Source organism: Microcaecilia unicolor, chromosome 11 (genome assembly GCF_901765095.1).
Source record: "Microcaecilia unicolor chromosome 11, aMicUni1.1, whole genome shotgun sequence".
In the NCBI taxonomy this organism is placed as follows: Eukaryota; Metazoa; Chordata; class Amphibia; order Gymnophiona; family Siphonopidae; genus Microcaecilia; species Microcaecilia unicolor.
Genome location: NC_044041.1, coordinates 129,461,197 through 129,486,564, shown reverse-complemented (window position 1 = coordinate 129,486,564; position 25,368 = coordinate 129,461,197). Strand labels below are relative to the sequence as shown.

At 49.3% G+C, this 25,368-nt stretch overlaps 1 protein-coding gene across 1 annotated transcript in view; it reads right to left on the bottom strand.

The window, feature by feature from the left end:
• LOC115480982 overlaps positions 1 to 25,368 on the bottom strand; it is a 46,962-nt gene that overhangs the window by 1,626 nt on the left and 19,968 nt on the right. The window contains exons 3-4 of the mRNA XM_030219967.1: positions 13,690 to 13,764; positions 12,900 to 13,030 (exon numbers count right to left, since the gene is read on the bottom strand). Coding sequence (XP_030075827.1) covers positions 12,900 to 13,030; positions 13,690 to 13,764 — 206 coding nt within the window. The remainder of the gene's footprint in view (positions 1 to 12,899; positions 13,031 to 13,689; positions 13,765 to 25,368) is intronic.

Below are 25,368 nucleotides of genomic sequence, written 5' to 3'. Positions count from 1 at the left end.
ATATATCCAGAATTGTTTTTTAAATATTTGCTTGTTATACTTCTTTCATGCTTTACCATTATCATGTTACCCAAGATCCTCTGTAATACTACATGTTTATTTCTTATATATCTCCACCATTCATGAAGTATTGTAAGCCACATTGAGCCTGCAAAGAGGTCGGAAAATGTGGGATACAAATGCAATAAATAATAATAAGTTGTCAAATGGCCACCAGGTTTACTGCAGAGTTACAAAACACGTTTGAAATAGGCATTTATCTACATTAGATGAATCTAATGGTTAGAGAAGTGAGCTGAGAACCAGAGAAGCCAGGGTTCAGATTCCACTGCTGCTCCATTACCTCCTGTACAAACACAGACTGTAAGCCTCCAGAGGCAGGAAAATACCTGTTGTAGCTAAATGTAACTCACCTCCAGCTACTACGATGAGAGGGATGAGCTAAATACAAATCCAAAGTCCAGTACCAGGTATATTGTGAATACAAAACCCTACAAAAGTTACCCAGGACCTATAGAGCAACTTTAGCATACCATAATAGCACTAAATTTCCAGGAATCACACAACAAGAGTGAGTCTAGGAAAAGACAGCACTGTAAATATTGCAGTCGGTACTAGAACTCAATACATCTATTGAGAAAACTAAGCAAGCTGGATTAGTACAGATTGATCCTACACAGAAATTCAGTGCTTAACAATACCTAGCCTCTTTCACACACAGACCCTCACCAAATACAGAACAAGTAATCATAACCTAAAAATAGAAATATGTAGACAAATTAATCTGAACCCCCAAGAAGCCAAAATCTGCAACACCAGAGAAGTAGAAACAATATGTGTCCCCCTGTAATGTGCAAAACAAAGTTAGTAGCTGCAAATTTCAAAAACTGACATATTCCAATCACTTTATTAGACCTTAACAAATACAAATAAAAAAACCCAGAAAATAAGGTGATATATTTTTATTGGACTAAATACATTTTTTTTGCTCATCTCCCCATCCAGCTTCACTCTATTACTCTTACTCTTCTCCCCCATCCAGCATTACCCCATCTCTGTTTTCACCCATTGCCCTGTCTCTCTTTCCCCATCCAGCATCTCTCACTCTTCCTCCCCATCCAGCATCACCCCATCTTTCTTTTTTGTCTGAATCCAGCATCACCAGTGGTTCTCAACCTTTTTTTAGTGAGGACATACGTGATGGACGATGCTCACATCCATGACAGTACATACATGAACCTCGTGGACCTTTGATCTGATACAGTATGTTCTTATATATTAAATGCAAGGCTTTTTTTGTGCCGGTACGCACCGGTACGGTGTACCGGCACCTTTTTTCCCCCCGGCGAGTCCTGCACCCTTCCTCTCTCCTACTTACTGTTTTTCTAGGACTTGGCAGCGCGAACGGTGCAGGCAGCGATTGAGAGAGGCTGGCAGTGTTGGAGCTTCCCTCTGCGAGTCCCGCCTACATTGTTTCAACTTCCTGTTTCCGCATAGGCGGGACTCGCAGAGGGAAGTTCAGACGCTGCCAGCCTCTCTCAATCGCTACACCATTCGCCCTGCTGCGTCCGATGCTGGCAACCCTTCTATTGCTTCGCTGGCAGGCAGTGAAGAAAGAGGATGGACTGGGAGAAGGAAGATGAGCTGGGGAAAGAAGAATCGCTGGACATGGGAGGGCAGGGGAAAGAGGAGAATCACTGGACATTGATGGGAGGGGAGGGCAGGGGAGAGAGAAAAATCGCTGGACATGGGAGGGGAGGGCAGGGAAGAGAGAATTGCTGGACATGGATGGGAGGAGAGGGCAGGGAAGAGAGAATTGCTGGACATGGATAGGAGGGGAGGGCAGGGGAGAGAGGAGAATTGCTGGACATGGATGGGAGGGGAGGACAGGGTAGAGAAGAATCACTGGACATGGATGACGGGACAGAGAAGAATCACTGGGCATGGAGGGGAGGGCAGGGGAAGGAGGAGACATACTGGACATGGATGGGAGGGGAGGGCAGGGAAGAGAGATTCGCTGGACATGGATGGAAGGGGAGGGCAGGGGAGAGAGGAGATTCGCTGGACATGGATGGCAGGGGAGGACAGGGGACAGAGGAGAATTGCTGGGCAGGGGAGAGAGGAGACATGCTGGACATGGATGGAGGGGAGGGAGGAGAGGAAGGAGATGCACAAGGATGGGAGGGCAGGGAAGAGAGAAGAAATGCTGGAAATGGATGGCGAGGAGAGCAGGAGATAGAGGAGAATTGCTGGGCATGGATGGATGAAGGGGTTGGTGGGGAGAGAGGAGAAATGCTGGACTTCGATGGAGGAGAGGGGAGAGAGAATTATTGCTTTATATGGATAGAGGGGAGGGAAGAGAGGAGAAATGCTGGACAAAGATGGAGGGGAGGAAAGAAAAAAAGAAGATGCACATGGATGGAGATGAGGGAAAGGGAAGAGAGGAGAAAAACTGCAAATGGATGGAGAAAATAGGCAAAAGCTGGATCCATGTTATACCTTCTCCAGTCAATTCCACGTAGGAGGACCCAGCTTTTATGGATGTATGGCAAGAAATGAAGAAGAAAGGAAAGAAATAAATGGAAAGGAAGCCCTGGAAACGTTAAGGGAATAGATAGAGAGCAGCAGAATCAGAGACTGGGACCAATATGGATAGAAAAACAAAGTCACCAGACAACAAAGGTAGAAAAAAAATCATTTTATTTTCATTTTAGTGTTTGGAATATGTCCAATTTGAGAATTTACATCTGCTGTCTTATTTTGCACTGGGTATACTAGAGCTGTAATAGCTTACAGCAATTATTTATAATGAAAAAACATGTTATTTTTTTCTCCTATACTAGTATAAATGACTGTTTATATGCGCCATGGCTGGTATAAGGTGTGTGGCTAATGTGGGTGTGGCTATCGGGTGGAGGCATATGTGGTGACCCCACCCATAATGAGTACCGGCACCTTTTTTTCTACATAAAAAGCACTGATTAAATGTAAACATGTTCTGCATCCAGAAAAACCCTATCTCCTCCCCCTCTCCCAACAACAGGTGCAGATCGTAATTAGCACATTTTCTCCATGGAAGTTATCATGCAAAAAAAAATTCTGATGCTCACATTATCTCAGTAATAGCGAAATACATTTTTCCACTACCAGGCACATTGTGAAATAACACAAAACTTGAAAAAATCCTAACTCAACATACATGTGGAAAATCTAATATAGAACAGTAGCACTGATTCCTATGATTTCAACAACAAGACAAAAACTGAACTGGGAAACCGAAGAAGTCAAACCAGGTATGTACCACAACATAGGAAAAATAACAACAGAAATGCGTTTCCTCTTGTACTGAAAAAAAAATACAAAGACATCCATGATGCACATTTCCCAAAGCTAATGTATTCCACCAAATAAGTTCAGATAAAACACTTTTTCTACCTTTGTTGCCTGGTTACTTTATTTTTCCAAGCATATTTTTTCCAGTTTCTTCTTTTCTGTTTTCCTGTATGTCTTCTGCTCTATTTCCAGTAAGTGCAGTCCATTTGTCCTTTCGCCACGTTACTCTTATCGTTTCCTATTCCCTCACTATATCTTTCTGATTTATTTCCTCTCTCTCTCTCTCCCCTCAAATTTCACCTTCTCGCTCTTCAGTCCTCCACCTATATTTCACTTGCCAGTACCTATCAACTTTCCATGTCCTTCTCTCCCCCCTACATCTCCTGTGTCACTCCATCCCTGGCCTCATTCCCTTCTCTTTCACCAGCTCCTCATTAGTACAATTCTTCCCTCTGTACTTACTATCCTCCTCTCTCCTTGCGAACCCCATGGTCTCTCCCACATGGTTCCACCATGCCAAGTATCTCCCCCTCCCTTCTTATACCCTTGTAGCCCAGCATCTCTCTGTCCCTCCCCTCTCCTCCACCAATATAGTCCAGCATTCCCTGTCACCTCTCCATTTTCTTCCACCCCTATTGTCCAGCAATTCCATTTCTCCTCTCCCCCCCTTCCTCCTTATGGTCCAGCAAATCCCTATCCCTTCTTCCTTTCCCTTCACCCCTATGGTCCAGTAACTCCCTATCCCCTCTATGCCTATGATCAAGCAACTTCCTCAGCAACCCTCCAGACCGGTCAAGACGCTTGAGTTATTCTCACCTACCAGCAGAGGGAGACTGAGAACACTAAACTTGAAACTATGTACTTATAACCTGTGCCTAGCCATCTATAGCCAGTATTTTCTCAGTCTCAGCAGAGGGTAGACAGGCAGCCTGTGCAGCTTGCCCGATCTGGATAGGTTTTTGAGTTCATTTTCAGAGTTTTCCTTTGTTTCTATGCTGGTTCTGGTGGATCCCTGTACCTGGAAGACTTTGGTGTGCTAGGGGTTGCGGGTCCGCTGGGGCCCGTCATTGTCCCCTCTGGGGTGTCACACCCGGGTGACCGGGTCCCTCCCCCTGGCTGGCTCTCCGTTTGGGCAGATTTGTGCCTCGGCTGCAGTTTGTTATACTGCAGCCTTGAGTGCCAGATGGTTTTAGCAGCAGCAGGGCTCAAACTAAAGGCTGCAGTAAAGTTTTATTGTTGAAAAAAAAAAAAGAAAGGCCCAAACGTTGGTGAGAGCTATTGGAGCTGCACTCCGGAGAGACGGAGCTGTTCAGCTGTGTTCAAGACGCTGAAATTTCCTGCTCGGGTGAGATTTTCTTTGTGCTTACAATTGGGGCACTTGTTTTGGCGGTCAGCTGGGCTTTGCGAAGATGTCGGGGAAACCGCTTCAGTGTCGGTCGTGTGCGCGTCGGGGCGTTGACGCGGTGGGCAGCACTTGTCGTTTTGGCGGGGAACCGAAGCCTCAATCCTCCGCACCGCCGGTGTTAGCGGCGGAGGTTCCCGCAACTAGCTTCCCGGAGGTTGCGGCGCCTATGAATAGCGGCCCTGCGGCAGTTCCGATTTTGGTGGGAACTGCCGCCATGTTGGATTCGGCGCTGCACGGGCCCGAGAGAGTCGGAGGACTGCAGGGCAGTCAATTTCCAGCGCCTTTGGGGGGTGATGCCTCGGGTAGGATCGGTTTTCCCCCGGATTTCATTTGGAGCTTATATCAGGCTTGGCAGGTGGGGCCGACTCAAGCGGAGCGCCTTAGTCTTGGGGGGGGGGGGGCTAGCGTGAAGAGACCACGTGTAGAGTGGTCTGAGGAGTTAGAAGGTTTTTCCCCTCCGGAGTCGGAGGGTGACTTTAGCCTCCTAGAAGAGGAGGATGGGTCGTTGGCTGGATATGATAAGGAGCTTGCGCTGCCTGGGGAGGATCCCTCGGTGGTTCACATTTTTCAACGAGATGAATTTTCAGATCTCATTGATCAGGTGGCTGCGACCCTCAAATTTGATCCGGCGGCAGCCCCGTTAGAGGCCAGAAAGCAGGACCTGTTGGTTAAGGGGATGAGACGGGTGTCTTGTACTTTCCCTATGAATGCGGATCTGAGAGAAATGATTACTCAGGAGTGGCAGGCGCTGGAGGCGCCATGTAAGATGGCTCGGGCCATGGCTAAGCTTTATCCCCTGCCGCAGGAAGATAGAGATTCTTTCAAGCCTCCGACCGTGGATGCCGTGGTTATGGCAGTGACTAAGGCTACGGCAATTCCGGTGGACGGAGGGGCTGCGTTGTGAGACCCTCAGGACAGAAAATTGGAGACTTTCCTGAAGCGCAGTTTTGATTTGTCAGCTCTGGCATTGCAGGCGTCGGTCTGTGGAGGTCTGGTGGCGCGGGCTTGTTTCCGCTGGGCGGAGCGGCTCTTAGATAGTCCACCAGGGGACAGAGCCTCTTTGACTCAAGATCTGGCAAAGTTGGAGTTGGGGTCCTCCTTTTTGGCGGATGCGCTGTATGATTTGTTGCGGGCCTCGGCAAAGAACATGTCTCTAGCGGTGGCAGCTCGTCGGGCCCTGTGGTTGCGAGGCTGGATGGTGGATGCTGCGTCCAAGGCCAAGTTGTGTTCGCTTCCATTTAAAGGCTCTTTGCTGTTTGGTGAAGAGTTGGATAAGTTGGTGAGAGGTCTTAGTGATGCTAAGGTTCCTCGGCTTCCGGAGCTTCGCCCTAAGGCTTCTAGGGGATCCGCGGGTCACAGACGGTTTCAGGAAGCTAAGCGGTATCGGCCTGGTAGATATTCTGGTGGGACTAGGGGTCGTTTCTTTCAGAGAACCCAGTCCTTTCGCGGTGGCCGTCGTGGAGGGCGAGGTTCCTCTTCGGGAGCGTCTGGTACGTCCCGTCCTTCTCAATGATGGTTTGGGGGCCCAGCCTCTGGTTCGCGTGGGGGCTCGCTTACGCTTGTTTTACCAGAGGTGGGTCCAGATCACGTCAGACCAGTGGGTGCTGCAGATAGTCCGAGACGGGTACGCGCTAGAGTGCGATGGGCCTCTGTCCGACTTCTTCCTCGTGTCTCCCTGTCATTCACGGCGCAAGGCGAGAGCAGTCCAAGATACTGTGTCGCGCCTGATAGATTTAGGAGCTGTAGTACCTGTTCCTCCAGCAGAGAGAGGAAAAGGATGTTATTCCATATACTTCGTGGTTCCCAAAAAAGAGGACGCTTTTCGTCCCATTTTGGATCTCAAGAAGGTCAATGCAGCCCTAAAGGTTCCTTCCTTTCGAGTATAGACGTTACGCTCAGTCATTGTAGCGGTTCAGGAAGGGGAATTTCTGACTTCTCTAGATCTGACGGAAGCTTACTTGCACATTCCCATCCTGGAGGCGCATCAGCGTTTTTTTCGCTTTGTGGTGCTAGGGAGACATTTTCAGTTTTGCGCACTTCCCCTCGAACCTTCTCCAAAGTGATGGTCATGGTGGCAGCAGCTCTGCGGTAGCAGGGCATTTTGGTGCACCTGTACCTGGACGACTGGTTGATTCGGGCCAAATCAAGGTCGGAGAGCGAGAAAGTCACCGGTCGGGTGGTGTCCTTTTTGCAATCTCTGGGCTGGGTTGTCAATCTGGCCAAGAGTCACCTAGTGCTGTCGCAGTCTCTCGAGTATCTGGGAGTCCGTTTCGACACGAAGAGAGGCCGGGTGTTCTTGACTTCCTCTCGCATGTCCAAGCTGCAGGCTCAGATCCGTCAATTCCGAGCCCAGAGGGCACCGTCGGCGCGGGAGTATCTTCAGGTGTTGGGTCTGATGGCCGCATCGATAGAGGTAGTTCCCTGGGCTAGGGCGCATATAAGGCAGCTGCAGGGTGCTTTGTTGTCTCGTTGGTCCCCTCAGCTGCAGGATCTGGAGGAGAGGCTCTCTCTGTCGGAGGTTGTTCGTTGCAGTCTCAGCTGGTGGCTCCATTCTCCGAACCTAGCGAAGGGCATGCCGTTGGCCGTTCCACATTGGGTGGTGATGACCACGGATGCGAGTTTGACGGGCTGGGGGGTGCATTGTCTGGGACAGGTGGCCCAGGGACGTTGGACAGTGGAGGAGGCGTGTTGGTCCATCAATCGTCTGGAGACGCGTGCAATTTGGTTGGCTCTTCGGTCCTTTCAGAGTCTGGTAGACGGCAAGGCAGTCAGGGTTCTTTTCGACAATGCCACAGCCGTGGCGTATGTGAATCGACAGGGAGGAAAGAAGAGTCCCGGTTTAGCGGTAGAGGCAGCAGAGTTGCTGGTGTGGGCAGAGGCACATCTGCAGAGTGTCTCGGCGGGACACATGGCAGGGGTGGACAACGTGAGCGCGGATTATCTGAGCAGGCACACGTTGGATCCCGAAGAGTGGGCTCTCCATCCCTCCGTGTTCGAGCGGATAGTGTTACAGTGGGGTTGGTTGATGTTGGATCTAATGGCGTCGTCCGCCAATGCGCAAGTCTCTCGGTTCTTCAGTCGTCGAAGAGATCCTCGGGCCGAGGGCATCGACGCATTGGTCCTTCCGTGGCCAACTCAGCAGTTGCTCTACGTGTTCCCGCCGTGGCCGCTGGTGGGCTGCGAGGTTCAGCGGATCGGTCGTCACTCGGGATTAGTAGTTCTGATAGCGCCCAATTGGCCCCAGCGTCCGTGGTATGGAGATCTGATGCGGTTGCTGGTGCAGGATCCAATTCCCCTGGGGCCTCAGGTGAGATTGGTTCAGGGGCCGATCGAGATGGCTGACCCCTCTCTATTCTTGCTTACGGCTTGGCTCTTGAAAGGCACCGTTTAAGACGCAAAGGTTTCTCGGCCAGGGTGATTGATACGATGTTGCGGTCTCGTAAGAGGTCTACTTCCTTGGCGTATGTGCGGGTGTGGCGCATTTTCGAGAATTGGTGTCAGGAGCGGGGCTATGCCCCGATGCGCGTTTCGGCGGTGGAAGTGTTGGATTTTCTTCAGGATGGTTTGGACAGGGGGCTTTCGCTCTCCTCTCTGAAGGTGCAGGTTTCAGCCTTGTCTTGTTTTAGAAGTAAGGTTCGGGGAGTATCCTTGGCGGCTTCTCTGGATGTGGGGCGGTTTTTGAAGGCAGTGAAGTTGCTTCGGCCGCCTCGCCGCCCGGTGGTCCCGCCTTGGGATTTAAATTTGGTCTTGGAGGCTCTGGTGGGGCCTCCGTTTGAACCCTTGCCTTCCATTACGTGTAAGGATCTTACTTTGAAGACAGTCTTTTTGGTGGCTATTTCTTTGGCGCGTAGGATTTCGGAGCTTCAGGCTTTATCTTGCAGAGAGCCTTTTCTGGCTTTTGTCAGAGAAAGTGACTTTACGCACGTTCCTTCCTTTGTTCCTAAGGTGGTGTCTTCTTTTCATGTCAATCAGGTGATTTCGTTGCCAGTGTTGGGTGATCATGCCGGGGATCCCTTGCAGCGTCGTTTGGCTAAGCTGGATGTGCGGCACGTCTTGCGGTCATATTTGAGCAGAACCCAAGATTTTCGATCCTCGGACAGGTTGTTTGTTTTGTTTGGAGGTCCCAAGAATGGTGAAGCTGCCTCCAAGGCTACTCTGGCTAGATGGTTGAAGGAGACTTTTGCTTCGACTTATTTGTTGAAGCGTCGGGCAGTGCCCTCTTTACTTAAGGCACATTCTACTCATGGAGTAGCAGCTTCTTGGGCGGAAACTAGTTTTATTCTGCCGCAGGATATTTGTAGGGTAGCGGCGTGGTCCTCCATCCATTCCTTTGTGAAGCATTACAGACTTGATGTTCAGGCGAAAGAAGATGCCCGGTTTGGAGCGGCTGTGTTGTCTTCTGCTTTTTGAGGGTCCCGCCCTTAGCTGGGATACTGCTTTGGTACGTCCCAAGCGTCTTGACCAGTCTGGAGGGTTGCTGAGGAAGGTGAAATTAGGCCTTACCTGCTAATTTTCTTTCCTCTAGACCCTCCAGACTGGTCAAGAGCCCACCCGTTCTTTTATCAGAAGTATTCCTCAGCCATGTCTATGCATAGCAGTATTTTGAGCCGTGTTCTGCTAGGACTATTCCTTTAAGGTTTTGTGTGGTCGGAGAGAATTCTATGACTCTAAGATATTACAGAGCGGGACGCTTTGACATCTCGTCTGTTTTCAGCACACTGTTGGTACTTGTCCTTTGGTTTTCCAGGTACAGGGGTTTCTAGTTTCAGAGTTGTGTTTTTTTATTCTCTGCTTTGCTAAGCGTATACTGGCTATAGATGGCTAGGCACAGGTTATAAGTACATAGTTTCAAGTTTAGTGGTCTCAGTCTCCCTCTGTTGGTAGGCAAGCATAACCCAAGCGTCTTGACCGGTCTGGAGGGTCTAGAGGAAAGAAAATTAGCAGGAAAGGCCTAATTTCACCTTTCTGTCCTCTCTCTGCCCCTCCACCTTTATGATCCAGCAGTTCTCTGTCCTCTCTTCCTTTCCCTCCACCCCTATGCTGCAGCAACTCCATGTCCCCTCTCTCTCTCTCTCTCTCTCTCTCCCTCCCTCCCTTTCCCACACCTCAAAGTGAAGCTTCAGTGTTCAGCAGGGCAGCAGCTCAGAGAGGACAGCCTACTCAGGAAATCCAGCCTGGTGCCAAGAGAAGTAGCTACACATATCCCAGTGTCATGCACCTTTCCAGGTTGTGTAAGTGGCAAACTGCACAGTAAAAATAAAAGCCTGCTAAGCATGGTTTAGCCCCTACGCAACCCAGGAAGAAGCATCGCATCAAGGTTTGTGTACCTGCATCTCCTGTGAGTCCAGCATCTCTCCCCTTCTCTTACTTACTCTCTCCATCCGCCTATGGCCTTCCATCTTCTTCCTCTCTCCCTGGTCCCCTCACCCGTAGTCTGGCATCTCTCCTATCACCCTACCCTTGCAGATCTAGCACCTGACCCCTTCCCTTCTTCTTTCTTCCCCCCCCCCCCTCCCATGAGTTCAGCACATCTCCCTTTTCCCCAATGAGGCCAGGACCTTGCCCTCTTCCCTAAGTCCCCCTGGAGTCCAGAACCTCTCCTTCTGCTCTCAGCCCCCCCCCCCCCCCCATGAGTCCAGCAGCTCTTTCTCTCATTCCCTCAGCCTCTCCTGAGTCCAGCAACTTTCTCTTTATCCCTCAGCCCCCCCCCCCTCATGAGTCCAGCACCACTCTCACTTTTTTCCTAGCCCACCCTTGAGATCAGCACTGCTCCTTTTTCCTTCAACCCCTATCCTGAGTCCAGCACCATCTTCTTCCCTCAACCCCCCCCCCCCCCCCTTCCCAACTTCCCAAGTCTAGCACCTCTTTGTATAGTTAAAATGTAACCTTCTACAAAACATGAAGTGAAGATGTGATTCCATGAGCCCCAATGAAAGGAGAGTTTAATTTTACTTTCATTTAATTTCAATATATTCCATCAATATATCACTTGATTGTCATGTTAAGCAAATTACGAAGAAAATGTTCTTCTCTTTGTGGACGCTTAAACGCATCAAACAGCTCCTGCCTAAGGATATTTTTCGAACCCTGATTCACTCTTTGGTCTTAAGTCACATCGATTACTGCAGTGGCATTTTTGCTGGTTGTACACACTATATTCTGAAGAAGCTCTAGATGGTTCAAAACACCGCAGCCAGACCGTTTTTTTTGGTAAGTCTCGCTTTGACAGTGCGCAGCCTCTTCGTGTGAAACTTCACTGGCTTCCCATTAAGGACTGTATTGATTTCAAGTTCTGTGCCTTAACTCACAAGATCATTTAAGGTGAAGCACCTGTGTACGTGTGTGATTTGATCGATTTGCCGTTGAGAAATTCCTTGGTGACATCTCGAATTTATCTTAATCTGCACTATCCTTCATGCAGGCATCTAAAATATAAGACAATCTATGCCTCTTCCTTCTCATTCATCAGTCCACGAACCTGGAATGCTTTGCCGAGACTTTTGAAAAGTCAACAGATCATCAAACTTTTAAAAAACTGCTTAAAACTCATTTGTTTAACAAAGCCTACCCCGAAGTCAACAGTGCTATTTAACACCCTTATTCTTTTCCCATTTTGTTAGTTTATCCACTCTTTTCCCTTCTGTCAGCTTCTCTTACCTTGCCAATTTTTGCTATTGTATAATGTAATTTTATTGTAACTTTGTTGGCCACATTGAGCCAGCATAAGCTGGGAAAATGTGGGATACAAGTGGACCAATAAATAAATCAACTTTATAACACCTGGCTTCCCAAAGCAGATTACAACAGTTAAGATGAACACGTCAAGAAACAGGATATCCTCACTGAAATTTCATCTGTATTGTATAGAACAGTGTAGAAAAATTAGCAAAAAAAAAAAACATAGTTTTTAACTGCTGTTTCTACCAGCTACACTAATTTTTTTAAGCTGTTGTAGTGATACTCAATTTTTATTTCATATACTGGGCTAGATAGGCTCACTCACCCTGCTGTCTTCTGTTTTTAGCCAACTTCCTTGGCTGATACTGTCTTCTGTTCTCAATCTAACCTTCTCCTCCCCTTCCATCCCTCAAACCTGCTTTCTCTAGCCCCTCTTTGCTGCTGGTCCCCTTGCAGTGTTAACAGGCTGTCCTAGCCAGTGCAGAATGCTTCTGTCTGCCTCTCTTGTTTCAGAGGGGCGAAGGAAGCATCATACTCCAGCTCATTCAGGCAGCCTGTGATCGCTGCAGGGAAACAGCAGCAGGGAGGGGGCTGCTAGAGAAAGCAGGTTTGTTTGAGGAACTGAGGAGGAAGAGAAAAAAAGCACTGGTGTTAGTCTGCTAGGCTCGGTGGGGTGGGTGGGGGGGAAGAGTGTTTGAGGAGAGGACAGAAGAGGGATGGTCGTTTTGGTACGATCAGAGAAAGGGGAGAAGTGCAGCAAAGTTTTTTTAAAAAGTCCATGCTGCTGTGACATTGTGGCAGCAGGCGAGGTAGGCGCCGTTTTCGTTTGAAATCTGATTGGGGGAGCGGCCGCTCTCCTTGCGCCCCACCTAGCTATGACACTGCCCCCAATATACAAAGCTTTTTAACAGAACAGATATAGCCGCTGACTGGTTAAATAGAATATTGGCACATAACCATTTATCTCCGCTGAATATTGCCAGTTAGTGCCTAGCATGTAACTGACTATATCGTGCGACTTATCTGGCTAGGGACCAATATTTAGTGCCTAACCAGATAAGTTTAGCAGTCAAATAGGACTGCATAAATAGCTGTTCAATCTTTAACCACTAAAAAGTTAACTGGTTAGCACTGAATATTGGTATAACCTGTTAACGTTTTACCGATTAACCCTCCCCCCCCCCCAAATATTCAGTGCTGGTCACCAAAAGCAGCCGGCATTGAGTATCCAGGTTTAATGGCGGCGGCAGCAGACAGCAATAGTGCTGCCTGCCACCATCTGAATATCAGGCCCAAGGAGATTATGGGATAGAAAGAGTTATAGGTAGATAAGTGTCTATGACAGTGCCAGGGATTAGAATCTGATTCTCATTCCCATTGAAGGGAATTGTCTGAGACAGACTAATCTGGTGCTGGGGAAGGGGGAAGGGGAGGGGGAGATTGCTGATTACTATATCTGCCTACAAAGGGTTGCAAACATTACCTCCTCTTGTGGTTGAGGAGTAGGCAGTGCAAGCCTGCAGGCCTCAGGAAGGATGGAGGCACACTGGCAGCCCAAGCAGTATGTGTAGGAAAAGGACTCCGGGTACAGGATCCAGTTCTCCCAGCCAAGATCTGTGGGAAGACACAGGAGAAATAGGGATCAAGGCATGACACTGTGGCACGGGGAAGCACTAGCTGTTCAGTGAGGGCAGGAAGGATAAAAGAGAATACGGTCTGTGCCCTGAGAATGGCAAGGACAAATCAAACTCTGGTATATATATAAAGTATCGCATATCAGGTAAAATGAGTTTATCTTGTTGGGCAGACTGGATGGACTGTACAGGTCTTTATCTGCCGTCACTTACTATGTTATGTTACTGTAGAAGAGCCAGGTGTGGAGCAGAATCAGTGCAAGAGAGAAGGAAATTGGAGTTGAGAGCTGAAGTATAAGAAGATCTGGGGGGCGAGGACAATAAAATCGGAGTCTGAGTACAACAGAGGAAACATGCTGAAGAGAAGGAAGTGAATCTGAATGAGTAGGGAGAGCTAATTTTTTTTTCTTTTCATGAGAAACTCCTTTTTAAATTTCAGCTCTTCTTTTGATGAGGATTACGCACAGTGCTCTCCTGTGTCCAGGCCTCAAGAGAATTAGAGGTCCAGAGCTGCCACAGGAAAATTAGGGCTGCAGAAAAAAAGTCTCACAACCCCACTCCCCACTAATATATCGTCTACCACTAAAACTGTCAACACAAGACCTGATATTATCAAGCTGTCTTGATGCAGTGTCTTACCAGATAAGAGCGCCTGATAGGAGATCTCCAAACAATTCTGCTGTCTAATAATCAGCAGCTGGTCTGAAGACACATCTGCAGAAGAAAAGAGAAAGCATAAAAGTCTAATCATTTGTATTAGAGAAATATTTTACCTATTCAGCTGAATACGAATAATGGACATTGAGCTTTAACATAACAAATAAAAGAAGCAAGTGAAATCAAGTGATTATTTCAGTAGCACAGTAGAGCCCACATTATTCGTATTCGAATTTAAATCACTATTTGGCTGAATACGAATAATGTATTTGGGACCAAATCAAATTGAATACAAATATTCGGTACAGCCCTACTTTTGTACACTTTCAGAGCTATAGAGTAGAGAGGTGTGGTAGCCGTGTCAGTCCACTCTTAAAAGTTATCAATAGAAATCAAACAAAATAAAACATGGAAAAGAAAATAAGATGATACCTTTTTTATTGGACATAACTTAATACATTTCTTAATACATCTTATCAGTGCATCTTTTTTAGCAAAAAAGGTGCTGGTACTCAAATGCTAGGCCACCCTTCAAGGGTGGGGTGATCACTGAGGGATCCACCCCACAATAGCCAGGCCCCCTACAACCAGTCACAGAACCTATGACGACAGAATTGGTGTGTAGAGCCTGAGCTCTTTCATTAAAACTTGGGGTCCTTGGGTCAATTTTAGCAGAATATAGAAAAGGTGCCGGTACTCAGTACCCCCACAAAAAAAGCCCTGCATCTTATTTTCTTTTCCATGTTTTATTTTGTTTGAGAGCTATAGAGATAATAATTGTGGGCAATATCTCCAAATGAGTTTGTTCTGCACATACCATGACAGTAATGAACCTCACTCCTAATCCAGGGTATATGGATTCCTTTTAATCAGACCTGTGGCTCCCAAAACGATGGGAAATATATCCTTCTGCCATATTTTCTTGGATTCAGATTGCATTTCATGGTACTTAGGATCTCTCTGCACATGATCAATGCCGTTCTGGTGTTTTTCTCTTTTACCACTATGTCCGGCTTCATTGTATCCAGCTTTTTGATCATAACATCTTCAGACCACAACACAGGGGCGTAGCTGCTATGGGGCCACGGGGGCCAGGGCCCCTGTAGATTTGGCCCTGGACCCCCCTGCCAACGATCCTCTCAACCCCCCTCCCGCCGTCAACCTGTCATCGCCGTCTGCTACCTTTGCTGGCGGGGGACCCCAACCCCCGCCAGCCGAAGTCTTCTTGCTTCATTTGGTTTCTGAGTCTGTCTGACGTCCTGCACTTACAAAGTGCAGGACGTCAGACTCACAGAAACAGAATGAAGCCCTGCAGATTGCAAGGCTTCGTTCTGTTTCTGTGAGTCTGACGTCCTGCACGTTGTGTACATGCAGGACGTCAGACAGATTCAGAAATACCCACTGCAAACTGGACACCTGCCCCAGCCATCTACTCAAATCCGCCCCAGATCGCTACATAGAAGACCTCACATCTCACCTAAACTTCATGCTCCAACAAGGTCTCTTCCCTGAGGAACATGGCAACATCCTACTCACCCCATTACCAAAAGACACAAAGAAAAAAAACGAACAATCTTACCAACTACCGCCCAGTTGCATCTATCCCACTAGTAGTCAAACTAATGGAGAGCCTGGTGACCAAACAGCTTACTGACTACATGGACAAATTCTCATTACTACATGAATCACAATCAGGATTCCACCCCTTCCATCGTACTGAAACTGTACTAGTCACTCTCCTGGCCAAATTCAAGCATGAAATAGCCACTGGTAAAAGCATTCTTCTCCTCCAATTCGACATGTCGAGCGCATTCGACATGGTAAACCACAATATACTACTACGATTCCTAGACCACTTCTGGATTGGTGGAAATATACTTAGCTGGATTAAGGGTTTTCTAACCACCAGAACATACCAAGTAAAATCAAATACAAACATATCACCACCATGGAGAGCAGACTGCGGAGTACCTCAAGGATCACCATTATCACCAATACTCTTCAACATAATGATGATCCCACTGGCCAAGTCCTTATCCATTTAAGGCCTCCACCCGTTCATCTATGCAGACGATGTCACAATTTACATCCCCTTCAGACATGATCTGTCAGAAATCACCAATGAAATAAAGCGCGGTCTGAACACCATGGACTCATGGGCAAACTCATTTCAACTGAAACTGAACACAGAAAAAACACACTGCCTCAATCTCTCATCCCAACACAATAATTACAAACCCACAACCATAAACACCCCAGACCTCACCTTCCCTATTTCAGATAGCCTCAAAATACTCGGTGTTACAATTGACCACAATCTTACACTTGAGAACCAAGTAAACTCCACTATAAAGAAAATGTTTCACTCAATGTGGAAACTCAAACGTGTAAAACCTTTCTTCCCGAGTGAAATATTCCATAATCTAATACAATCAATGGTACTAAGATATGCAGACTACTGCAATGGAATTTATGCAGGATGTAAAGAACAACTCATAAAGAAACTCCAGACAGCCCAAAACACAGCAGCCAGGTTGATATTCGGTAAAACACTATTCGAAAGTGCCAAACCCCTCCGTGAAAAACTGCATTGGCTCCCAATCAAAGAACGCATCACCTTCAAAATCTGCACCTTGGTCCACAAGATTATCTACAGTGAAGTCCCAAGATACATGACTGACCTGATAGATCTACCAACCAGAAAGAAAACCGGATCATCACAAACATACCTGAATCTCCACTACCCTAACTGCAAAGGACTCAAATACAAAGCAACCTATGCATCCAACTTCTCCTATATAAGCACACAACTATGGAACGCTCTGCCAAAAGCTGTGAAAACAATCTACGACTATCTAAACTTCAGGAAATCACTAAAAACCTACTTGTTCAGAAAGGCGTACCCTACCGACCCAACATAAATGCCTCAACTCTGCAACACAGCAAAACCAAAGATCGTATTGGACACTACATAACCCTCCCTATTTTCGACCCTTAATGTGCTTGAAACATACCTACCTTATTCGACCCAAACATTACGTTGTGAACGCCTTATGATACTATGTAAGCCACATTGAGCCTGCAAATAGGTGGGAAAATGTGGGATACAAATGTAACAAATGATCAAGAAATGTATTAAGTTATGTCCAATAAAAAAGGTATCATCTTATTTTCTTTTCCATGTTTTATTTTGTTTTCTTTCTATTGATTACCTTTAAAAGTGGACTAACACAGCTACCACACCTCTCTACTCAAAATGTAATAAATAAATTCTGTTAGGATCATGATCCCAGTGCTTTTCCAGTACAATAATGTAATATTTACAAGGTTTCTAATGGATGAAATGTGCCACTTTAATATGCTTTTCTGTGTAGAAATTTTCTGCCATCAAAACTTCTTAGCCAGTTATGAGATGAGTGACTGTTTCCAGATCTTTCTTACAGAACCTACACGTCTGTTGTACAATGCTGCTCCACCCCCTGCACTTATCTCAAGGAGCTTGTCCTCCTGCCTCTGGGCATAAGCCCATGAACACTGACTTCTGGGTGGGTCTTAACTTTCCCCTTATGCTTCCCCACTGCAGTGAAGGAAAGAACGCTGAGTGTTCTGATGCCTAGAGGAGCTGCCAATCAAGCAGCATTTTCATCCCTATGATTCTATTTGCTATTCTATTTTTAGCAGCTATGGCACACTGGGCTGAAAGTTTCAATGTATTATCCACAATGATACCAAGATCTCTTTCTTTGGAGATTCCTAGCTCAGAACACAGCAATTTGAACATGTACTTGGAATTATTTGGGGGGGGGGGGGGGGGGGTGGATTTATCCAAATGGATTAGTTTTGCATAAATATCTATAGACCTCTGATGAAGGCGACTGCCAAAATTTGGCCAAGTTGGGTCCATCTTCAATAAAGTTCTGTTTATGTGTACCATTGGCTCTCCTTCTTTGGACCACCTCTGCTTTGCTTCTATTGGTTCTGTAGAGGTTTCACTCCTGTCTTTCCTTGTCCGTTTTGTGCATACCATGACAGAATAAACCTCAATCCTAAGCCAGGGCACGTGGAATATGATATCAATCTCTCAAATTTACTGCTAATGCTCACTGTAGTACTTGCATTGTGCCAAAAAAAGCTTCTTTCTGGAGTTCATAAGATGTAATGTGCATAGGCAAGCTTGGAAGTTCTCTCATCAAGCCTGTGGCACCCAAAATAATGGGGAATATTTCTATATCTTTCTGCCACATTTTCTTGGTCTCAGACTGCATTTTTGGTACTTGAGGATCTTCTCTCTCATTTTGTAATTGTTCATATTAAGATTATCTGCCATTTAGTGCCTAGTCTCCTAGTTTCACAAGGTCCTGCAATCATCTGCTGTTTTAACAGTTTTGAAGTTTTGTGTCAGCCACAAATCTGATCATCTCACTAATCACTCTTAATCATCAGATCATTTATGAATATGTTAAATAGCACACTTTCCAGTACACACCCGTGGGGTACTCCATTTAGTTTTTCCATGTGGATAACTGACCATCTAGCAAATTTGCAATCCACAAAAGGGCACTGCATCCTATCTCATGATTCTTACATTTCCTAAGGAGTCTCTATATGATCAGTAATATTGTTTTTTAGTATAGCGTCTACCATTTTGCCCAGCTCTGACATCAGGTAGCAGATGGTGTACAGCATATAACAGCATAGGGTATGATACATACCTGTAGCAGTTGTTCTCCGAGGACAGCAGGCTGATTGTTCTCACGACTGGGTTGACGTCCGCGGCAGCCCCCACCAACCGGAAGAAGCTTCGCGGGACGGTCGGCACGCAGGACACGCCCACCGCGCATGCGCGGCCGTCTTCCCGCCCGTGCGCGACCGCTCCCGCCAGTTGAATGACTAGCAAAAGATGAAACACACAACTCCAAAGGGGAGGAGGGAAGGTAGGTGAGAACAATCAGCCTGCTGTCCTCGGAGAACAACTGCTACAGGTATGTATCATACCCTTTCTCCGAGGACAAGCAGGCTGCTTGTTCTCACGACTGGGGTATCCCTAGCTCTCAGGCTCACTCAAAACAAGAACCCAGGTCAATTGAACCTCGCAACGGCGAGGGAACAACAGAAATTGACCTACGAAGAACAACTAACTGAGAGTGCAGCCTGACCAGAATAAATTCGGGTCCTGGAGGGTGGAGTTGGATTTACACCCCAAACAGATTCTGCAGCACCGACTGCCCGAACCGACTGTCGCGTCGGGTATCCTGCTGGAGGCAGTAATGAGATGTGAATGTGTGGACAGATGACCACGTCGCAGCCTTGCAGATCTCTTCAATAGTGGCTGACTTCAAGTGGGCCACCGACGCTGCCATGGCTCTGACACTATGAGCCGTGACATGACCCTCAAGAGTCAGCCCAGCCTGGGCGTAAGTGAAGGAAATGCAGTCTGCTAGCCAATTGGAGATGGTGCGTTTCCCGACAGCGACCCCTAGCCTGTTAGGGTCGAAAGAAATAAACAATTGGGCGGACTGTCTGTTGGGCTGTGTCCGCTCCAAGTAGAAGGCCAATGCTCTCTTGCAGTCCAATGTGTGCAACTGACGTTCAGCAGGGCGGGTATGCGGCCTGGGGAAGAATGTTGGCAAGACAATTGACTGGTTAAGATGGAACTCCGACACCACCTTCGGCAGGAACTTTGGGTGGGTGCGGAGCACTACTCTGTTGTGATGAAATTTGGTATATGGAGCATGAGCTACCAGGGCTTGAAGCTCACTGACCCTACGAGCTGAAGTAACTGCCACCAAGAAAATGACCTTCCAGGTCAAGTACTTCAGATGGCAGGTATTCAGTGGCTCAAAAGGAGGTTTCATCAGCTGGGTGAGGACGACGTTGAGATCCCATGACACAGTAGGAGGCTTGATAGGGGGCTTTGACAAAAGCAAACCTCTCATGAATCGAACGACTAAAGGCTCTCCAGAGATGGCTTTACCTTCCACACGATAATGGTAAGCACTAATCGCACTAAGGTGATTCCTTACTGAGTTGGTCTTGAGGCCAGACTCTGATAAGTGCAGAAGGTATTCAAGCAGGTTCTGTGCAGGGCAAGAACGAGGTTCTAGGGCCTTGCTCTCACACCAAACGACAAACCTCCTCCACTTGAAAAAGTAACTCTTTTTAGTGGAATCCTTCCTAGAGGCAAGCAAGACCCGGGAGACACCCTCAGACAGACCCAACGCAGCGAAGTCTACGCCCTCAACATCCAGGCCGTGAGAGCCAGGGATTGAAGGTTGGGGTGCAGCAACGCTCCGTCGTTCTGCGAAATGAGAGTCGGAAAACACTCCAATCTCCACGGTTCTTCGGAGGACAACTCCAGAAGAAGAGGGAACCAGATCTGACGGGGCCAAAAGGGCGCTATCAGAATCATGGTGCCGCGGTCTTGCTTGAGCTTCAGTAAGGTCTTCCCCACCAAAGGTATGGGAGGATAAGCATACAGGAGGCCGGTCCCCCAATGAAGGAGAAAGGCATCTGACGCTAGCCTGCCGTGTGTCTGAAGCCTGGAACAGAACAGAGGCAGCTTGTGGTTGGTCTGAGAGGCGAAAAGATCCACCGAGGGGGTGCCCCACTCTCGGAAGATCTTGCGTACCACTCTGGAATGGAGCGACCACTCGTGCGGTTGCATGACTCTGCTCAGTCTGTCGGCCAGACTGTTGTTTACGCCTGCCAGGTACGTGGCTTGGAGAAGCATGCCGAAGCGACACGCCCAACGCCACATACCGACGGCTTCCTGACACAGGGGGCGAGATCCGGTGCCCCCCTGCTTGTTGACGTAATACATTGCAACCTGATTGTCTGTCCGAATTTGGATAATTTGGCAGGACAGCCGATCTCTGAAAGCCTTCAGTGCGTTCCAGATCGCTCGGAGCTCCAGGAGGTTGATCTGCAGATCCTTTTCCTGGAGGGACCACAGACCCTGGGTGTGAAGCCCATCGACATGGGCTCCCCACCCCAGGCGGGATGCATCCGTCGTCAGCACTTTCGTGGGCTGCGGAATTTGGAATGGACGTCCCAGGGTCAAATTGGTCCGTATGGTCCACCAGAACAGTGAAGTGCGGCAACTGGTGGAGAGGCGGATGACATCCTCTAGATTCCCGGTGGCTTGGAACCACTGGGAAGCTAGGGTCCATTGAGCAGATCTCATGTGAAGACGAGCCATGGGAGTCACATGAACTGTGGAGGCCATATGACCCAGAAGTCTCAACATCTGCCGAGCTGTGATCTGCTGAGACGCTCTGGTCTGCGAAGCCAGGGCCAAGAGATTGGTGGCCCTCGCTTCGGGAAGGTAGGCCTGAACCGTCTGGGAATTCAGCAGCGCTCCTATGAATTCCAGAGACTGAGTTGGCTGGAGATGGGACTTTGGGTAATTTATCACAAACCCCAGCAGCTCCAGAAGTTGAATAGTGCACTGCATGGACCGGAGGGCTCCTGCCTTCGAGGTGTTCTTGACCAGCCAATCGTCGAGATATGGGAACACGTGCACTCCCAGCTTGCGTAGGTAGGCCGCTACCACCACGAGGCACTTTGTAAACACTCGTGGGGCAGAGGCAAGCCCAAAGGGCAGCACACAATACTGAAAGTGCCGTGCGCCCAGGCGGAATCTGAGATACTGTCTGTGAACTGGCAGTATCGGGATGTGAGTGTATGCGTCCTTTAAATCCAGGGAACATAGCCAATCGTTTTTCTGAATCATTGGCAGAAGGGTGCCCAAGGAAAGCATCCTGAACTTTTCTTTGACCAGGAATTTGTTCAGGCCTCTCAGGTCTAGGATGGGACGCATCCCCCCTGTTTTCTTTTCCACAAGGAAGTACCTGGAATAGAATCCCTGCCCTTCCTGCCCGGGTGGTACGGGCTTGACCGCATTGGCGCTGAGAAGGGCGGAGAGTTCCTCTGCAAGTACCAGCTTGTGATGGGAGCTGAAAGACTGAGCTCCCGGAGGACAATTTGGAGGCAGGGAGGTCAAATTCAGGGCGTATCCGCACCGCACTATTTGGAGAACCCACTGGTCGGAGGTTATGAGAGGCCACCTTTGGTGAAAGAATTTTAACCTCCCTCCGACCGGCAGGTCGTCCGGTACGGACACTTGTAGGGCGGCTATGTTCCCGTGGATCCAGTCAAAAGCCCGTCCCCGGCTTTTGCTGTGGAGGCGCAGGGGGCTGCTTAGGCGCACGCTGTTGACGGGAACGAGCGCGCTGGGGCTGTCCCTGTGCCTGACGAGGCCTTCGGGCCGGCTGGTTGTACCTACGCTTTGCAAAAGAATAGGGTGCAGCCTGCCGAGCCCGGGAAAAACGCCCGCCCGCGGGGGCGGGTGCTGAAGGCGCCCGGTCGGAGAGCTTGTCGAGAGCGGTTTCCCGCTGATGCAGTTGGTCAACCATCTGCTCGACCTTCTCGCCAAAAATATTATCCCCCCGGCAAGGGACGTCAGCCAGTCTCTGCTGGGTGCGGTTGTCCAGGTCAGAGGCACGCAGCCATGAGAGCCTGCGCATCACTATACCTTGGGCCGCAGCACGAGATGCCACGTCACAGGTGTCAAAAATCCCCCTGGACAGGAACTTTCTGCACGCCTTCAGCTGCCTGACCACCTCCTGATATGGCCTGGACTGCTCCGGCGGGAGCTTATCGACCAGGTCCGCCAGCTGTTGCACATTGGTCCGCATGTGGATGCTCATATAGAGCAAGTAAGATTGGATGCGGGTCACGAGCATGGAGGATTGGTAGGCCTTCCTCCCAAATGAGTCCAGAGTGCGAGACTCCCGCCCCGGGGGCGCCGAGGCGGTATCCCTCGAACTCCGTGCCCTCTTGAGAGCAGAATCCACGACCGCTGTGTCATGGGGCAACTGGGGCCGCATGAGCTCTGGGTCAGAGTGGATCCTGTACTGGGACTCTGCTTTCTTGGGAATGGTGGGGTTAGTTAGTGGTCGCACCCAGTTCCGAAGCAGCGTCTCCTTCAGGACATTGTGCAGCGGTACCGTGGAGGACTCTCTAGGTGGTGATGGATAGTCGAGGACCTCGAGCATCTCGGCCCTCGGCTCTTCCACAGAGACCACGGGGAAGGGAATGCTTATAGACATATCCCGCACAAAGGAGGCAAAGGAGAGACTCTCAGGAGGTGAGAGCTTCCTCTCCGGTGACGGCGTGGGGTCCGAGGGAAGGCCCGTAGACTCCTCTGAGGAGAAATATCTCGGGTCTTCCTCTTCCCCCCACGAGTCCTCATCCTCGGTATCGGACATTAGCTCATGTAGCTGAGTCCGGTACCGGGCCCGGCTCGACGTCGAGGCACCGAGGTCTCGGTGTCGTCGAGCGGTGGACTCCCGCGCCGGCGGGGACGGAGCTCCCTCCATCGACGTCGACGGGAACTCCACCTGCGTGGCGGTCGAGACCGGCACCGCAAGCGGCGGCGGTGTCGACAGCCCCGGCGCCGGGCTAGAGCTCGCCGGCGCCACAGTCATCGGCGCCGGGGGCGCAAGCACCCCCGACGCCGGCACAGCCTGGCGCATCAGCCCTTCCAGGATCCCCGGAAGGATGGCTCTGAGGCACTCGTCCAGGCCCGCTGCCGGGAAAGGCGGTGGGGCCGGTAAGGGTGTCGGTGCCAGAAGCTGCTGGGGGCCAGGAGACGGCACCGAGGTGCCGGAACCCCGACGCGTCGGTACCTCCACCACCGACGGAGATCTCTCCTCTCTGCGATGACGCTTCGGCGTCGACTCCCCTTCAGGGTGCACCGAGGGCTCCCGGTGACGGCGCTTCTTATCTTTTTTCCGGTGCACGTCACCGGCGCCGGAGGGCATGGAGGAGGAGGAGGTCGATCCCCCTCGGTCTCGAGGTACCGGGTCCGACAGGGTTCGGTCCCGTGGCTCACGAGCTGAGGGAGTGACCGGGGCCGACAGCCCACGCGGCCTCTCAACCCCACTCTCACCGGCGGACCGGCGGGCCGACGGGACCTGTTCTCCTGGGGTCGCTGCCATCGGTGCCGATGTCTCGGGCATCGATACCGGTACCGAAGATCCGGCCTTCGATACCGATGCCGTCGAGGTCGACGTCGAGGGGCCGGCGCAAGTTCCAAAAAGACGGTCCCGCAGAACCTGCCTCGCAACCTGAGTCCGTTTCCGGAGACCGAGACACAGCGCGCACGACTTGAGATTGTGCTCCGGCCCGAGGCACTGGAGGCACCAAGCGTGGGTGTCGGTCTGCGAGATCGGCCGGCCGCAGCGACCACACTTTTTAAATCCACTCGGGACCTTCGAGGACATCGACGGAAAAATCGCGTCGGCGAAGTCAAAGTCGGCAATGGTGGCTAAAATCACACCACGAAAAAACTAGCCGACCGAGCGGCCACTAGGCCGCAACGAGGCGTCCCCGCTGGAAGCGAGGGAAAAGGGGAGCGCGTGCTCCACACGCGCGAAAATCTTTTTTTTTTTTTTTTTTAACAATACGAAGAAAGAAAGAAAGAAAGAGGAACCGAACGGGTCAAAGCAACGATCCGCGTAAACGCGGTCGAAAAATCCGGCGGCTGAACGGAGAGAGAGGCAATTGCACAACTCTCTCCAGTCGCGGAAAAAAAGTAACTGGCGGGAGCGGTCGCGCACGGGCGGGAAGACGGCCGCGCATGCGCGGTGGGCGTGTCCTGCGTGCCGACCGTCCCGCGAAGCTTCTTCCGGTTGGTGGGGGCTGCCGCGGACGTCAACCCAGTCGTGAGAACAAGCAGCCTGCTTGTCCTCGGAGAAATATTGATTTACACTTAGAAAGTGACTAGGATGGGCTGGGGGGAGGGGAGGGGAGAATAAACATCATAGCATGGGGTGTTGGATAATAGGAAAGAGGGGCAAAGATAATAGTTGTTACAACACTTTCTGGGCTAGTTCTTTGGGACAGTTGTGGAAAGGGCTCCCCTGTTTCAAACTTGCATCTCAAGCAGGAGTGGTAAGGTCGATCTGACATGGAAAACCCGATGGTAGTCCTAGGTGAAGATCACTCAGCCATTCACACAGGGGCAGTGATTTGGTGATATACAGGAAAGCAGTTCTAAATATTTTTTCACTCATCGAATAGTTAAGCTCTGGAACTTGTTACTGGAGGATGTGGTAACACCAGTTAGCATATCTGGGCTTAAAAAAGGTTTGGACACGTTCTGGAGGAAAACTCCATAGTCTGCTATTGAGACAGGCATGGGGAAGCTACTGCTTGCCCTGGGATTGGTAACATGGTATGTTGCCACGATTTGGGTTTCTGTCAGGTACTTATCACCTGGATTGGCCACTGTTGGAAAGAGGACACTGGGCTAGATAGACCATTGGTCTGACCCAGTATGGCTATTCTTATGTTCTCATAGCCATACCTAAACAGCAGTAAGGGTGGATTTAGGGGGAAATGGTAGGGACTTGCATTCTTCATAATGCCTTTTACTTCCATCTCTCCATTACAGACTCCAGAGTACCAACATAAATAAACACATACACCACACATACGTTTGCTCAGCCACACACACATGTATACATACATTCACGTATAGCCACAGTCAAACCCACTCACACAAATATATCCCTGTGCACACAGAAACAACATGCACACAGAGATACACATATAAAAACAGGTACGTAAAATATATACACATACAAAAACACACTT